General features: G+C 42.4%; 2 protein-coding genes across 10 annotated transcripts in view; both read right to left on the minus strand.

Moving 5' to 3' along the window:
- tfeb (transcription factor EB) overlaps positions 1-9,925 on the minus strand; it is a 28,377-nt gene extending 18,452 nt beyond the window's left edge. For 2 of the 9 annotated variants that reach the window (XM_019256870.2, XM_019256868.2), the window contains exon 1: positions 9,630-9,925. The gene's annotated coding sequence lies outside the window, so the exon portion shown is untranslated. Of the gene's footprint in view, positions 1-836; positions 1,227-9,629 lie in introns of those variants that run through there. The other 7 variants (XM_027279322.1, XM_019256869.2, XM_027279319.1 and 4 more) reach the window with 6 other exon arrangements.
- Positions 9,926-10,697: 772 nt separating this feature from the next.
- Positions 10,698-16,542, minus strand: tmem183a (transmembrane protein 183A). Its single transcript, XM_019256256.2, has 8 exons — positions 16,322-16,542; positions 16,068-16,157; positions 14,426-14,593; positions 14,154-14,313; positions 13,785-13,965; positions 13,536-13,616; positions 13,127-13,282; positions 10,698-12,385 (listed from the first exon to the last, which is right to left on the minus strand). Exons 1-8 carry the CDS (start codon positions 16,383-16,385, stop codon positions 12,200-12,202), a joined length of 1,086 nt encoding a protein of 361 aa, XP_019111801.1. The 5' UTR covers positions 16,386-16,542; the 3' UTR covers positions 10,698-12,199.
- Positions 16,543-18,194: the final 1,652 nt, after the last annotated feature.

Consider the following 18,194-nt stretch of genomic DNA (forward strand, 5'->3'; position numbering starts at 1 on the left):
GAATCTGTCAACTCAGTCCTGCTTTCCCGCTGGGTCACCACGCTTCACAGATCATCGAGAAGAGAGTGATGTGAGACTACTAGTGAGGAAAGGAGGACAATAGGCAGTTAAATCAGCCATATCTGATTTAAGTACAAGGAGATTCAGGAAAGACAATAGACCGGCATCATCAATTATCACCACGACTCATCACTTCCCCTTTCCTTCCATCAGTTTTCACAACTCCTAGTCGTGTCAGCGGTGAAGCAACTTCCTCTGCAGGAAACCCAGGGAAAGAACAAGTGTTTGTCATATCACAGTTTCTAGGACTGAGCCGTAAATCTTTGTTTGTAACTTTTTGTCACATGTTTTCAGTTTGACCCTTCCCTTACCCTTCAAAACAATCTAGACTCGGTTAGGCTATTCCCTGTGTAACCAAACTGGTTAGACACATACAGCGCCCTGTGTCAAGTCACATACAGAATATTGGTTTGACATTCAGCGAACCTGTTGTTGTTCACAGGTGTCGTGCTCCAAAATCACGAAGGATCTCTCAGCACACGTCAGTTAACCAGTTTTTAAATTGCGTACATTGCTAAACAATGCAGTGACCCCAGGCTAAGGCCAAAACACAGTATGTCACAGTCGGTTTACTGTCAAGAGCAAGTAAACAAATGCTGCTTCTGCATCTGTTTAGGGAACTACGAGATACTTTAAACAAAAAGTGTTCAGATCTGTAGTTTCATTTTTGATTTAACAGCGTGAACGGACCTCAGATAACCGACAGCGTCCTTAACCGACAGCTACGGGCGACGATAAACGCCGATATTGATGAAGTATGAACTTAAGATTCTTACCAGCAACTCTCCAACTATCCCGAAGACAACATTGTGTATCCAGAGAGAAATCTGCACCTCCACGTGTTAACAACACACACTCACTGACACAGACCTGCTGATGGGCCCGACCGACTAGTGCATTCATATGCCGGTTCACTGGTTGTGACGCCACTCCTCCCTCCACCGGCTGAGTTACAGTAGACTGAGTGACAGTCACTATTAGTCACCTTCCTGCCTCTCTCTCTCTCTCTCTCTCTCTCTCTAACCACCAGCTCAGCTTCCCATTCCTCCTCGTTCTGCTCCTCCTCCCACTCTCCTCCTCTTCCCCTAAATTAGCCTGAATGCCGTAGTCTGGGGCAACAACAACGGGAGCCCTGTGTCCAGTAAACTCATCTCCTTCTCTCTTTCTCTTTTTTTTCCTTTTGCTCTAATGTGGAACTCCTCCTTCAGGCCGGCCTCCTTCCTAAAGCAGTGTGCAGCATTTACATACAGCAACACCTACACGTGTGCGTGCTCAAACACTCATAAACACCAGATGCGATTCCTTATTTTTTTCTGCCAGGTCATTGTGCATGTGCTTTTCCTGACCGGCAGGGCCGTGTATCAGCATTTGTACTTCTTTAAATGCACTCCCACACACACGCAAACCCAAGTCCATACAGGAAATAACATTGTCGTATATACAGACCCTTTCCAAAAAATTAGAATATCATAGAAACGTTTACTTATTTCCATAATTCCATTAAAAAGGTTAAACTTTCATAGATTATAGATTCAGGGCCCACAATTCAAATGATTTCAAGTATTTATTTGTTTATTTATGTCAAGTCTGACAGGTGCTTTGAGTTTAGTAGATGATTAGTGTGTGACACCCACTTAAAAACATTAATGCCCTGCAAAATTTGGGCTGATTTCTTCACAGTATTCTAATTTTTTGAATTCCTGTTTTCGTGGGTTTTTTGAGCTGGAAGCCCAAATTTTGTAAAAATTAAACAAATAAATACTTGAAATCATTTGCACTGTGGGCCATGAATCTATAATCTATGAAAGTATCCTTTTTAATGGAATTATGGAAATAAGTAAACTTTTCTATGATATTCTAATTTTTTGGAAAGGGTCTGTATATCATATATTGAAAGTCATAGTCACTGCATTCGTAAGAGATTATTTAATGGGTGGAGGATTTCTAAGAAAAAATCTGGATTTTAAAAAAATGTAATGACGGCAGTTGACTAAACGGGGACGTCACTGAGTTGCCTCGGATTAGTTGTAACATTTCAAGATGGTTTTAAACATGTGAGGTGCTACAGTGCAGTGACACATTTTTGTAACTTGCACTACTAAAACTATATAAAACATCCTCCGTGAGCCCATCGCTAGATGAAATGTTATGAATCCAAACTGCATCAGAAGACAAAAACTCTTACTAATAAGTGAAGCTCGTCTTTGTATTCTTATACTTTGCATCTCCAGTGAAGCTGCAGGACTCTGCGTGTTTACTTCTCAGTGATTGGCTGTTCTATACGAGCCCTGCGAGAGGTCAGGGAGTTCAGATTAAATAAAACTCACAAACAAAAACAAGAAGCAGTAGTCGTGTCATGAATCGCTCGTCTTGTCTCCTCTCCTCCATTCTTGCACGTTCCGTTTTTTTTATGACACGAAACACAAGCGAGCACAGATTAGCCTCTCGACATTCTGGACATTCTCAATCAAAGAGACACACACACAGGCAACCCAATAACCGACACGCACAAGACAACAAAGCTGCCAACAGGCCCATTAAAGGGCCTGGAAATGCTGCACATGACAGGTCCAAAAATCGTTTTCAGAGGAGAAAACTTTATGCTCTTTATGAAATGAGACTGTTTGAGGCCTGGAGACTGCGTGGGCCGATCACTGAAGTCTTTCCTCTTTATTAAAACTTACTGTGGCCTTATTAAACTAGAGGGTGACCAGATTTAAAATCAATCAGCAAATCAATCCACGTCTGCCTCAGGTTGTCACACAGACATACAGTAAAGGCCACGTGCAGACCATGCCCATTATGTGTAGCGGCTTGTTTTATGGATGCTGCATGATGCATTTTAGGTTTTGGCACGTTAATACAGCTCTGTCTCTTCTTCCATCCCTGTATGTACCCCGACTATTAGAACCCCTCCATCCATCCATACCCCCCATCCTGTATCCCTGAATGCAGAAATACAAACACTGGTATCAAAGTGCCACTCAGCTAGTTGTGCCTATCACAACAGAGGAGAGCACAGGCCAGCATGGTTCAGCAGTACCCGGCTGACAAGCATCCCTTGTTTGTACACAAAGCAGTTAACAGTGGGCCAGCTCCAGTTCTCATAGTGCCCGCAGTGTATTTACTGGGCTATTTTGGTCCGGGGGCAGGACCCCTCCGGGCCTTCAGCTTATTGGCTGGGAAAGCTGCATTTTTGTTACGTCTGGCCAATCGCAAAGCGTATGTGTAGGAGGGGAAATCATTGACCAAGACAGCCTTGTACTCTTTTGACAATGGCCTATGCAGGAGGGAGGACCCAAACACACACACACACACACACATATAAACACACCACCCAACACTCTCTTCTACATGTCCACCAAGCAAGTCTTACTTTTGTTTACTTCCTCGGTCACCATGGTTGCAAAGAGTTTGCAAACAACATACAAGACCATCATTGTGGCTCTGCTGAAAGTGTTGGAGGACAGTGTTGATATGTCGGAGTGAAGTCTGACCCAGTTATGGTAACCCAGGGCTATCTCTCTGTGAAGTAGGACAAACGGTGCAGTCAATATACCCGACAAGCTATAGGCAGGGCCGCGGAGGATTGGTCAATAATTCTATATGGATATGATGCCGCTAACGCTGAGGGAAATAATCAAAACAAAGATGTCACTTGTGGCTTCACATCACATGTGACTTATTATAGACACACTGGGCTTCTTTTCATACACGTTTCTCTCTACGTCGGCCTTGAATATTTCATATCTTTGGCACGTTCTCAACATGCAGGTGGGTTTGCAGGTGTGTATCCACCGGTGCTTCCAGCAGAAGTTAAAAATGCTTCCGTTTTCAATACCCGTTTGTTGTCGAGACCTGTTTTCTACTGATTTTTTCCGGAAAAACACTTCCTCATACTGTGAGCGTTACATCATACGACCTGAGGTGACCTCAGTTTCATTTATTAGGTATTAAGCCTGCGCTTCTGGTTTGATGAAACCACCTGCCATCCCTGCCCCACAGAAAAATGAATATTCATTTAATTCCACGGAGTTTATGGTGGTGTGTTTGTGTGTGTTAGAGGGGAATAGTGCAATAACCAGCTGCACAGCATATCTTTTTGCATGGCTGAGAGTCGCTCCAGTGCAGGAAGAAGGAATGGAAAGCATTTAGGAGATGAGTTGTGAGATAAAGTACGCACACAAAACCAAAACCTGATCTCTACAAAACTTTCAACCCTCCCCTCTCACTTTCTTTCTCCTGCTTTCGTTCTCGGTGGGTAGACGAGTTGAAAACTAATTACCATTAGTATGAAGAATGTGACTCCCTTTGAGCCAGTTTTGGGAAGAAACAACTTCAGAGAGAGACTTGAGTGAAGAAGAGGACACATGCAAAACACGGGGAGAGTTCAGGGAGGGCGATCATAAATAAGTCTACATACACTTTCTCCGTGTTTCTATTTCTTATGACCAAACATGGAGCGCAGACAAAGGAATGATGCATCTCTATGCACAGATTCTCACACATCCTTATACAGCATCGCTGAATTTCCACCGATCCTGCCACAGACTATAGCGAACGCTAATGGAGAGGAGGAAGAAATGACCCAATAAAAAACTGTCAATAAACGGAGTGCTGCTACTAAACCTGGAGTGCTTTTCAGAGATACGAATCCCAGCAGATAAGAGTCTCTTTCTAAGAGAGAAGAGCGCCTGCTATTGACTGCAGAGAGAGAGCATTCATTCACCACACAGATAATCTGCACTGAAACAGCTCTCCTGATACGTTGATGTTCGAAATTCATCAAGGCCAATTTACTACCGTCACATCTGTAGAAATATTCATGTAGTCATACCACTGCATGCTGACGCCAGAGGTGGGAAGTATTTTCTTAAAGTATATGTACTTTACTTGAACATTTGTCTGACAACCTCTGATCTTTATCCTCTACACAAATATTTGTACTTTCTACTCCTTACATTTTCAAAAATGTGTTACTTTTGTTGTAGTCCTTGAAATGTCCTTGAAATCCAGGTCCTTCCACTTTAATCAAAATACATTTCAGGACCTGTCCATTATCATTTTTGCTTGTATTGTATGTTGAATCAGTACTTCTGCTTTTACTAGATTTATTTTAGAGCTGAGTACTTGAGTAAGGCATCTGAATGCTTCTGCCACCTCTGATTGATGCCGATCTTGAAAGGGCAAAAGGTTGCATTTCTCCTTCTTCTTCCTCTTTTAAGTCTGTTGGGTAAATAGTTTGCAAACATGCGTTTGGCAAACCTGAGTTTCCAAACCATAGTAGAAAATGATACATTAAAACTGTGATTTGATCAGAAAGGTTACTTGGTAACAAAGACTAATCTAGTTTCTAGGTTTGAGGCTGCACTCAAGAGAGCCAACTAGATGTTTACCAGTCTGTGGACGGGCCACAGCAAAGATTTACTTTAATCAAAAGGAACAGCCAGCAGCTTCAGGTAAAATGACAGATTTAGAGACACATAGGAAAAGAGCTAATAAGAATCTTGTAATCAAACAGTTAAACATTGTATATAAAATAAAAGTGTCACCACAAGAGGAAGGAAATGCTGTTTGCTGACTGATCAACCACGAACGTATAGATGAGACCCTGTGTGAGCTACGAGCAAAACTGTTCCATCTTCACTGAAAAAGGCTGAGCAGATAAAAAGGTGAAAACCAGTCCAAAGGCTCTGACATCAATACCAGCCACACGCTGAAGACAATCAGTAAATCACAGTCTGTCAAATCAAAAGGGACATTGTGACAGATGAGTCGACAGTCGGTAACAGATGATTTGATAGAAGGCTTGAAAGCAGACGGAACATGATCCAACATGTTGTTGAGAGAAACAGATTTCCTGTTTTTATTGCCATTAGTCACGTCGCTGGCAGTACGCAGACAGACTGCTGTAATTGAATCGACACGACCTGTCTGAGGAGCACAGAGGGCAAACATTAAGGGAGCAGGTGGCAGCGTTCATGAGAGCTTCTAGATTTTGTGTGAGGGTTACGTATAAGCAGACTAAACCAAATCTTCAACGCTGTATTAAGCTATTTGCAATCCAAAAGTGAAACTGCAGGGGAGACACGTCAGGTTGCCTAATGTTAGTAACACACGAGGAAAACAAGCTTGCGAAACAATCACACTGACATGAGGCAACCTTAGATGAACATTTTACTAGATTTCCAAGAAATACAGTTCTTGGAAATCCATTGTGGGCCTCTGAGAGCTAATGTCGCAGACAGCTACGACTGCAGACCCCCTGCGGTTCATACTAACAAGCACACGGTCCAAACATACACACAAAGGCAGCTGCGGTGTGTTGCAACTGAGACGCCATTCTCGCAGAGGGAAAAAAAAAAAAAGAGAGGCTGCGCGAGCCCATCACTACTGTCTGTCAGTCAAAAGAGGATCTGAAACAGTGGAGTGGAGATTAGATGAGGAAGTGGAGTCACACATTCAGCACATGCCCTAAAATGTCCCACCCACACTCACCTCAGCTAGATCATGGGTCATGTTGTCATGCGGCACATGCCAGGCGGTCATTCCTGCGGCTAAAAAGTCCGTCTTGTAGTGACAAACATTTACGGTAATTCGTTTCGACCTTTCGGTTTGTTCATGAAGACAGTTCCTCGTTCATCTTTTCCCGGTCGAGTCACAAAGAAAACTATCCAGGTCATGGGAGATCTGTCCATATGGCAAACGGATGAAGCTGTGTTTACACACACACACACACCTGATGCTCTTTCACACTAGAGTACACCCATTGAGCCTAGTCAGTGTGCCTGCATGTGTGTGTGTGTGTATATCCACCGCTGCATCTGTTTACCTGATGAAAATTAACCCCATCCCAAACACTTACAAGCGGACACGAGTGCAATGAGGCTGAAAATATGACCCACACACACAGTTTTCCATATACACAGCACACTCCTGCCAATCTGTGCACTTTTGTGACAAGGCGATGAGACACACAAAAACCATGTGGCTGGGAAACGTAGTCTGCTCATTAGAAGAGTTAAAACTCAAAGCGGTCACCTCTCTCTGTGAGGTGTTACTCTTTGAAACTCGACCCTGTTTGCCTTTGATGGCCAGGTTAGAGAGAGAGCGCGGTCAGTCTGTCGGGTGTCATCGCTGCTCTACATACTGGCCGCTCACCTCTGACCTCGCTGACAGCGACCTCGCAGCTCAGTATGTTAACTAACCCCTGACCTTTTGTGCTGCGTGCACTCCATAACCCCGCTCACTTCTCTATGTGCGACTGTCCCATTCTTAACTTGTACACTGCACACAGCTTTTTGGTACTGAGAGAGGCAGGTTAAGGTCTACACGGCTCTTAGAGAACTGGTTATTATGTCAGGTTTATTTAAGGTTTTTTCCCTTATTGGTAAAGACTGTCTGATACTGTGTTATATACAGAAGGCAGCAGATATTTACAGCAATTTTTCTGTTTTGATTTTAGTTAGAAAGATTATCTAAAAAACAAACCACAGGGCACATGATAAAATTACAATTCAATTCAATTTATTTATTGAGATGTGGAAGCCAATCTGTGTGCCAGGGCTGCGGGGCAGTAAATCTGTCACTTTGATCGGGTTAGCAACGGAAATGTTTTAATTCATTCATGGAATCACAGAAATGAGGAGGAGGCAGACAAAGAGGAAAAAGAAGAGACAGACAAACCGGAGAGATTTGTGTCTTTTACCAGGTGATTCAGGGTTTAAACGTGCAATGACATAACTGTTGATTCGCAAAGCTACAATACTGCACCAGGGTAACGTGGTACGATCACATACGTAAATGCAGGTCCTGGAGCTGAACCTGCCCCCAATGCATGTGAATGCCCATCTGTGCGTCTAAGTAATAGTGAACAACCACACGTGTCCTTCTGTATCGCGTGTCTTTTATTTTGAAACTCATGGGAGAATACTTGTGTCACCAAGAAACCCAAGTTCTCAGTGTGGTTCACCGACATCTGTGGGCGACTTCCCCGCAAAACAAACTCATCTTACTGGAAACAAGATTAAGAGAAACACCTTGCAAACATATTTCTACCCACTCGCTGTCATTACTGTCATCACATGATGTAGTTTATTGGGATAGCTGAGCTATTGATTCATAATTTCTTTCTCAAAGGTCACTTCATAAGAACATCAACATGATACGACATGGTCACTGCTGGATGAGCAGCACGATAAATGCCTAAAAAGGGAAATTTCTTAGTAATGCACTCAGAACGAAAGTAGCTTGAAAGAAGTACAAGCTATTAGACCTGTTGTGACTTTTCGGCTCTTGACCTTTTCCACCTTATTGTGTTCTCTGGAGAATGATATGGGTGATCACAGAGGTCAGGGACTGTGCTCTAATGTCAAATACTTCGTCGGTGTGATGTACGGAGGCACATATACCCTAAGGAGCCACGCAGGTCGGGCTACAGACTTTCAGACAGAGCAGAAGAAGATAAAACAAAGCTTTTCTTTCACTCAGAAAACTGGAAATGTTCAAATAGCTTCACCCTGTTCAAGACTAGAACTCAATAAAACATGAAGCTCCTTGTAAAAGCCCAGGTACATGTCAAATGTCATTAATGGATACAAAAGAAAAAAACAGACATGGCACTACTGGATAGCATCTGGCATAACGAATTGTACCCTCCATTCAACACGCACACACACTAATAATAAACACACGGTATGTAATTAAAGCCCACACAGCAGTGGACAACGGTGGGGGCAGAAATAGTCGCTGTCGCCTTCATTATTTTTGTATTTGCACCATGGAGGACTTTGAAGCAAAGTACTGGAATAAGCAGCAGAGTATTACGATATGTACACTTTACAGTCACAGCTTATACATAGCAGCATACCACTGGGCTGAGGTGTTGTTACTGATACCGGCTCTGGCTGCTGCTTTATAAATGGCCAGCTCCTCTGCAGAGACTCACTGATGATAGTCAGAGAGAGAGGGGGGGAGTGGAACAGCAGAGGGTCACACAGTGGTCAGAAAGAAGAATTTAACATGTTGTTTTATTATTTATATATTTGAATTTTGCAAGAAATCTATTTACTACAACTAAAAACAAACTCAAATCAGTTTTTTTTCTTTTTACAAACTTTGACAAAGCTGCTCTGTGATTTGTGATGCTTGTGATTTAACATGGACTTATGTCGTTTTATTATTTATATATTTGAATTTTGCAAAAAAAATCTATTTACTACAACTAAAAACAAACTCAAATCAGTTTTTTTTAAATATCTTTTTACAAACTTTTACAAAGCTGCTCTGTGATTTGTGATGCTTGCAGTCTGGAGCTGTATGGAAACTTTATGACTGTAAGCAAGCAACTACTTGTGACGTCTACACAATGCAGTCACAATATTTTTGCAATGATTTGTTTTGGTTCTCCTTTCATTTTTTCCAAAGGGCAAATAATAAGTAAAGGCGACTTTCCATTTTGAACTTTTTGAGTGCCAAGCGAGGAATACGCACTTTAAAAAGTGAGCCGGCGGGGTTTGCAGAGGTGGTGGAGGTGGTGGTGGTGAAGCGAGCGGTGAAATATCACTTACCCGATGTGAAGGTCAGACAGAACGAGGCAGTCAGGTTCAGGAAAAGTGCGTGTCCGCTTCTCTCATGCGCGCTGATAATACCAAACCTGCCCTGACACTGACACCAAAGAAAGAAAAGTTTAAAAGCAGAATAAAAAAAAAAGAGGAAACTCTCTCCGCAGCTTTTTTTGTGTGTGTTTGTATTTCCACAAAGCAGCTACAACGTGAACAACCTGGCACCTCCGCAGGCTAATTTGTTTTCGTTTAGCCCCGTCGAGATGTTGTCACAACTCGGAGCGTCTGCGGTCACCTGTGCCACCGCCAATGGCACAGCGCGCCGCGGGGCTTTCTGGGAAATGTAGTACTTCTCGTGTCCTCGGCACAGACTGCGGTATTTTGAGGAGGTGACGTGATGCCTGTTGACTGCAAAGAGAGTTTTTACAAGCTCCTCTAACTTTAGCCAGAACACTTCCAAGATCAACAGGACTGTCGTTTATTATTTATTTATTTAAGATTGTGGCTTCAGGTCTTATAAATATTTATGATCTGTTTAGCTGAGTCACAATTAAAGTTTCAGTGTAATATATTTAGGATGCATACAAACCGTGTGCAACACAGTGTGATCCAAAAAAAAAAAAGTTTTCATTTTTTAATCTTAGATCCCTTCAAATGTTAAAAAAAACAAATAGTGGGCGAGGTTGCCTGGAGTGTTTGAGGCCATGGCTTCAAGCTTGAGTTATGTAATAGTTTGCACAGGTGTTCCTCGCATTGTGTGTCTTTAAACTTAAAGCTTAACGTTGATCCATGCTCAACTCCAAAGCTCACATTTCTGTACACTGACTCTGCACACTAGGTCTCATTTCTGTTTTGTCTGGCTGTTTCAGAGGAGTACTGTCCACTTGGTGCGACTAAAGCATGAAGAGCATTTATACATATAGGGAGATATGAAATAGGATCTTATATTATCCACTGACCGAGCCAACAAATGCAGAAAACTGGTGCATGGATAACAGATTATACAATACGCTGTACAACCACAAGAGGGAAGTGAACTCGTGTTCAACATTTCAGGACAGAAGACTGGAGGCGTTTTGGATGGGCAGTTTCAGTTTTTATTTCAGTGCACTAAGTTTATTTAACAATCGAACTCCTGTCTGATAAAACTAGATCAACAATCGACTGCTGCTAGAACATCCCGCTCTCTTCTACGTCGGGCTACTGTGATCTTTTTATTTCTCAAAGAATAAACTGCGTGTGGTTGATGTAATGTCTTTGTTTTTCCATTTACAATATGCAAATCAATCCAGGGTGAATGATGGATGGATAAATCAATGTCAATGGTAGCTCTCTTTCCCTTCCTCTCCATCATAATCAAGCTTGTGATTGGTATATTTCTACTCACATTCAACACTTAGAAAGACAGAACACTTCGAGACATTCAAAGTTTACACAAGAGGCAGTTAGAGGGCGCGGCTCACATAGTGCTTGGCAAAGAGACAAATCAAAATGTGTTCCGCCAAGAAACACCACAAAGAAAAAGACACAATGCCCAGATGAGTGGATGATGTCTGAGGTAAATCATCTCTTTGGCCCCTTCAGTGTAGAGCAGTGTCATCGATATTCAAATAATACTAAAGTGAGGCTGCCTTGAGTTGAATACACCAAAAAAAAAGTGGTTTTAAAATATTAATCTGTTAAATAATGTCGTAAAATCGTCAAAACTCAAACCGACGCAAATTCAAGATGTTTGAGTACATTTACATTTTCAAGTGAGCTTTAAAAAAACAAACCAAAGGAGGATGGTTACAAATGTTCCACCCTGTTGATCCACGAGCTTTAAAAACTCTTCAGTCACACAGCATGCAGCAAACCTGTGAATCTTTTTATGCGACCTGTAACTCCAAATGTTACAAGTCGCTCTTCGCCATGTCTGTAGGGCTGAGCAATACATCGACGGCTATCGCTGTGATCACATCACAGTTATTCCCAATATTGTGAAACATTATGCACTTTTGTCTGAGATCACTACACAAAAGTTTGTCATTAGATTTCTCTTGAAACTCAAAAGTTTCAGTTCGACCTCGCTTTTCCAAAAAATTATGAACTTACTTAATATGATGGCAGTTTTTTTTTCATATAAAAACAGTTACTGATTTCAGATGATGATGATCTTGCTACTGTGACGTTTATTTCTTTTTCCATATTGCTCAGTCTTACTACTCCGTGTTTAAAAAAAAAAAAAAAGAGGAAGTGCTAAAGCTGAGAAATGTGGAAAGTGTGGGCACGGCAGATTTAAATACATAATTATAATAATAAGCCCAGTCTCCCTAAGAATAATTCATATGGGACAATTCTGCAGTACATTTACATCCAGTACAAATGGATAAGGAACTGTGATATTTGGGATAGTGGATGGACATGCAACATGATTTTGACGTTTGCATCCAATCTCAGGGCCAGTTAATTCTGGCTTTGTTTAACATCTACTGAAAATAACACCAGAATCATCCGGTATCATATTTCTGTTTGGCGATGAGATAACAGCAGGGTTCTTGGTGCTGTAGTAGGGGTGAGGTGGGGGGGCAGGACTCCTAAATGTAGGGTGAGGAGGGGTACTGCGGATGCCACCAGTCCATGAGCTTCACACTCTGTACGGGGTCCAACACCACATGGGTCCCACCCTGATCCCCCCTCCTCTTCCCCCGGTGGAGCGGCGAGTCCTGGAACAGCAAACGAACGCGGTGGTGGCGCATGTCTGTGCTTACGTTGATCGTGAACTATGAGAAAGACAAAAACGTGACCAGTTTAGACGAGGAGAGGAGTTAAAGATACTCAAGTTCATGATCAATATTTAATCTTTGATGCAGAATATTAGATAAAGCAGACTGAACGTGTCAAGAACTACAACTTCCCCTGTTTTCTTGCAGGTCCACCTCTTCTGTTCTCTGGCCTTGCTCCATCAAATTTCAAGCCCTTCTCAAATGGCCTACCCAACACTTATCACCCCAATGCTCCCTGTCATGTCTAACGTCTTAGAGGAAGCCATTTGTGAACAGCTAAGAGATTAATATCTCATTTATTTAATCGAATTAAAAACACAGCTTGGTCTCTAAACCATTTTATGGCTACTGGACAAGGTTTCCATGTTGTCCCTCCCTGATCTCGGTGTTACTTTGAGCTGATTATATTACATACAAATGATTTTAGGAGAATAAGAGTCACTGCTCTTACTGCAAATAGTTTGTACCATATCATACAAACCAGTTTTCTACCAACACGTGAAGCTCAACCTAATCTTTAGCATCACTGAACTGAACAGGGACTGACATCTGAGCTGGAGATCATATCATTAAATGAAACTACACTGGTTAGTTATGTAGGCCATAGCTGTTTGTCATTTAGTCACTTCAGTTACTTTCACTCAGTATTTTGATATTAAAATATGGGTTATGGTGAATGGTTGCTCTCTACCATAAGAAACAGCAGCCAAGATCCACCGAAATCCAAGAGTTACTAACCAGGGTCAGCGTCATGCCCATGACCACGGGGGTGAAGATGAAGTTGAGGGTGGTGACCTGAAGCATGTAGCAGTCAGAGTCTGGGTTCCTGTGGACATCTTCGTATTGTCTGGGCATGCACAAAGAGTTGGCGGTACCATTCTTCCCGTGTCCCTGCTGGGATTCAGATGATCACAGAAAGACACAAAGATCAACACGACGACAGCAACGACAACCGTGTCCACTGGGCAAATGGCAAGTGGAGTTTATCAGGTTTACTAGTTTAACTGACCACTCAATAGATTACAACTATTTTTCAGCTGGTGAGTGAGACAAATCTACCAAACTCTTGCACATTTTACCAGCATCTGGTTGCCCTGGACTTTGTAAAAGATGATCACATTAGAAAAGAAGTGCAGTGCATGATTACCTGCTTTAAAAACTTGAAGTTGAACTCCCACAATGCCTCTGGCCGAGTCCCTGTCACCTTTCTGACCCAGAACAGTAAACACTGCAACAGGAAACATTATTAACCACACTGTGAAAGACTCCAGTTTGTTTTCACACATATATGTTTCTTCCAGGTGCCTTTCTTATTTTGAAAATAAAAATGCAAATTTAAAAAACAAAACTTTAGCTGCACGTCTGTAGGTGACTGATGGCGCATCAGATCATTTACCTTGGAGTTGAGCAAGGTTGTGGGCGTGGATTCTGGCAGGGCAGGAATTTTGGAAACACGCAGGTCGAACGGCTCATACAAATGGAAAAGGGAGCGAATCACGCGGGCCCGTAAAAAACGCAACTTGTCCATAGAGTCGGGCTGGAGTCGAAACGGCAAGTCAACATCAATCTTGTAATGTCTGTGAAGGAGACGGAGGGTGGGATAGAAAAAAAATGTCAGTTTACTCGACTGAAATACCATCAAACTGTCTTCAGTTCACAGTTTTCAGGGTTTCAGACAGAGAAAAAAAATATATAAACACTCCACATTTCTGTTACATCATTTCCATCACTTACTGCACACTGTTAATCAATAAAACCACCTCACCGTCTGTAGAGCCTGGTCCAAAAAGCTGCAGTGCACGTGACTGTCCAGGCATTCCTGCAGATCAGAGCAAATCTGCACACATCCTCGGGCCGGATGTAGGAGGCGAGCACCAACCAGATATCCACTGGATACACCGCCCCATCGCTGCTCTCACTGCTTTCTGTGAAGACAATATTCAATATTCAATCAGTTAATACCCTGGTAAGGTGACTGTATTTTCCAAAATGTTGCCTCCTCCACGTTTAACATGTGCATACTTAACAAAAACACACCCTTTCTCCTCTTGTTTTTCTTCTTGTGGGCCACTTTAGTTTCATTTTCATCTTCTTCGGGGTCGAGGTCATCACTGCTGTCCAAAGCATCTGCTGTGACACTCGCTGCAGACGAAACAACCTCCTCTACAGCTCCTTGAGAGGCTTCCAGGCCACAGAGTAATTTCACTGAAACACAGAGTGTTATATTAAAACACTTTCCAGACAAGACCAAGCGACACCATAATTGATAGATAGATGTGATGATGTATGATGGTAATGTTATTGTTAATAACAGTATATAATGACCAAAAAAAAAAAAAAAGTCCACAGAAATTTTGAGAGTGGCGAGTGGGCCGTTGCCTTTACTGCCTTATTTTGAAGGGACTCTTATTTTGTGAATAGCCGCTGCCCTCTCTCCTCCTTCAGGCAGGCTTGAGGTTGCCAAGCAACCAGGACAAACTGCCGGCCCTAATCAGCAGAGCAGTTACTGCACCTGTTAGAATGTCAGTTGGAAATGCTGACAGAGAGAGAGAGAATGCTGAGACCACCCCTCGAACAGGAAGGATTTCTGGCCAAACCGTATTTCCAATCATTGAACCGAAATCACTGGGAGCATCCTGAGCCCTTCCTGAACGCCTACATAGTTATTTTGTGTTGATAAAGCGAAGAAATGTGCCCTTTAGAGCGATTCAAAGAAGCGTTACTTCTGCTTTCCTCCAGAAATGTTCCCGCCTTTTTAACATAACAGTCTATGGGGCTGTGGATGGGTGTTGCTTACGCATCTTTGTGTGTTACGCCAAAACTATAAGGCTGACAGCTTTAGCAGACGAATGTGAGTGAGAAGACAAATTTTCCTACGTTTCTATGTATAAATCATGTCTGTAGTGGGGCATTCGAAGCCACGGTAGTCGAATACGTTTTATTTTTTCACTGATTTTTCTCTCTGCTCCTCACTCTAGCTGATGATGTCATCCACTCTAGCTCAAACATTCCGCGCAATACACATCTATTATAAACCCAGAAATTTGAGTAAACACCTGCTCAACTTTAAGCCTTGATAGTTTAAAGACCGTAAAAGCTGTCGATGAGTGAAGTGAATCACTGAAGAGAAGGCAAGAGTACCTACATTTTAAAGTTTAAATGAAGTCTCTCTGTGAAAATATCCCAGAGCAGTTCATTGTTGAAAGTGTCTCCCAAAATTTTTTTCTTCTTTCCCATCCATTTCTATGAGAAATTTTTGCATCATAATCATAATCAACATCACCCGGTCCGTCTATTGCCACCTCCATCCCTCCTTTACTCCTCACACCCCTGCCATCCTTGGTTCATAGCCTCAGTCACCTCCTTCCTCCATGCATGGTGCATTGGTCCATGCATCATCACCAGAACCTCTTCCATCCACCACATCACCCCTGTCCTGCAACAGCACTTAAAAACCCACCTGTTTAAAATCACCTTTTCCATCTGATTCAAGTGCATTGTGTTATTTTAACCTGTTTTTAATGTTGCATTCTTGTAATTTGATACTTTTATGGTGTTTGTTTTTGTTATTTGCTGTCTACTTTTATTAATTATAAGGTGACAGAAAGGCGCCTATGAAATAAAATGTATTATTATAATAATTATTAATTATTATTATTATTATTATTAAGAAGCTCACCTTCTTTTTGGACTGCATTGGCTACAGCCTTCTTCACCCTCCCTGACTTCACCACGGCTGGGTCGGCATCAGCATAATCAGCAACGGTCACTGGAGAAACAACAACAAGTGACGTCAGCATTTATTTGTTTACCTAATATTAGAAGTGACTGAGTAAACAGGTGATTTGATTAATACTGGAGTCAAATATCGACGTTGTGTTGGACTGCAGGGGGAACTATTTCTCCTCTAACGGCGGGCGGACGGAGCTTTACCTGATTCCGAACAAACGTCCCCGGCCTTGAATTTCAGCCGTTTTCGGTTCCCTTTCTTGGGCATGTCGACACCAATGATCTGTGGGCGTTTAGCGGGCCTGTGATTCCTGCCATGTCTCTATGGCAAGCGGAGGTGGAGAGAAAGAAAGAAAAATGAGAGAGAAGTTGAAAAATGTTCCGCCAGGATCTTCAGCCATCATGGAATGACGTCAGTCCACGCGAGTCCACGCGAGAGTATCGTTGTCGTCTCCGCGCGCCCTCTCGGCTGCTTGGCGCCCCCTGCAGGCCGCGGCGAGCATTGCAACGACAAGTGGCTGTGCAGGGCCGCTTCCAGCGGCCTGGGGGGCCCTGTGCAAGACGCTATTGGAGGCCCCTGTTTCCATATTAATGTGCAAACAATAAAAAACAAACAAACAAAAAAATATTAAAGAATAATACTGATGTTTCAGAAACATTTACCGTAATTTTTGGACTATAAGCCACTATTTTTTTCACAAGGCTTTGAACCCTGTGGCCTATACAACGGTGCGGCTAATTTATTGTGGGGAAAGATTAAGAGCTTTTGATTTTGTCATTTTGTCATTTGCGCATCATGCACACACCCTGATCATGGAAGACACATGAAAAAATGCATATGATGCAGCTTTTAAGTTGCAATCAATCTGGCCGTCAAAGAAGGAAGTAGAGCTACTGCACTCAGTCTTGGCATCTCATGTTGATGCCGTGTTGGTATCGTACTGCCAATTTTCAGGCACAGTTTGAAATGTTTTTTTTTTGTTTTTTAATTTAGCGGCTTATATTCAGATGCGTTCAATAGTCCGGAAATTACAGTACATTCAGTCGTCTGCACCTACCTACTTGAACGCCCTTGATGTGTTCAATAGTCCGAAAATTACGGTACATGCAACACAAACAATCGCTAATGCTCAAAGTCGTCTGCACCTACCTACTTGAACGCCCTTATAACAGGCATATGCTACCTCACTGTTGTGGAAAAACTGCTGAAGTCAAAGGTCAATGATGAGGTCAGGAGGGAAGAAAGTGTTCAGGAGCCTCTGATGTCTTATGCTGTATTATGTATTGGTGTTTGATCAGGGAGAATTAGAGACACTCTCAAAGTTCATCAGAAGTGCCTGAGTCGGTCTCACATTCTGCCCAACTCATCCTGGTGGATCGACTTTAAATCCCAAGATAACACCACAATTTTACTCATGCAGGTGTTATTGTCAGCATATTCTAGTCTGGAGACACAGATGTCTGTTTACGCAGATTGGACCGTCAACTGCAAGCTCTATTATGTCAAGGAAGGCAGCAATAGGTCTCTTTGACCCTGGCCACCACAGTGTTGAGATAGACTGGCACCTACAGTTCCCAACCAAAGCCAAACAACTAATACTGCTGAGGACCTCAAGGCCCACACGTGACCTCGTGTAACCTAAGGATAGAAAATTCCATAACACGCACGACCGTTGCGCTCCTCCAGTTTCCTTTATTAAGGAAGACTGGATTCAAAGTATTAAAGTTTAAGTTGAATTTATTATTCTTGTACAAGAAGGAGCGTTTAACAGTGCAACACACAAAAAGGGGTTATAGAGAAAAGGCTCCCTGAGGAGCTCTAACTGTTGTTTCTTATACTTTTTTTTTTTTTTATGGGCTGTCTCGGACACCTCCCCACTGATACAGATAATATCATAACAACAGCAATGAGCATTATGTTTTATATCCAAATGGTACTCCCCTAGCCTGTCTCTCCTAACCTTGTACTACTGATTTATAATTATCTCTCCCTGCTAGCCTCAGTAAAGCACAGGCCAAATAAGCAAAGTGCAGGAGACATGCAAAAGACAGGATACACACGAATTAAAACACCTGA

This window comes from Larimichthys crocea, chromosome VI, assembly GCF_000972845.2.
Source record: "Larimichthys crocea isolate SSNF chromosome VI, L_crocea_2.0, whole genome shotgun sequence".
NCBI classification, from domain to species: domain Eukaryota; kingdom Metazoa; phylum Chordata; class Actinopteri; family Sciaenidae; genus Larimichthys; species Larimichthys crocea.

Excerpts from the sequence above, each read along its gene's own strand:
- tmem183a (XM_019256256.2), bottom strand. The coding sequence starts at position 16,385 with ATGCCCAAGAAAGGGAACCGAAAACGGCTGAAATTCAAGGCCGGGGAC. Across the intron at positions 13,966-14,153 it reads TGGACCAGGCTCTACAGACG|ACATTACAAGATTGATGTTG; the intron begins GTGAGGTGGTTT and ends TCTCCTTCACAG. Across the intron at positions 13,617-13,784 it reads CAACCTTGCTCAACTCCAAG|TGTTTACTGTTCTGGGTCAG; the intron begins GTAAATGATCTG and ends TTCCTGTTGCAG.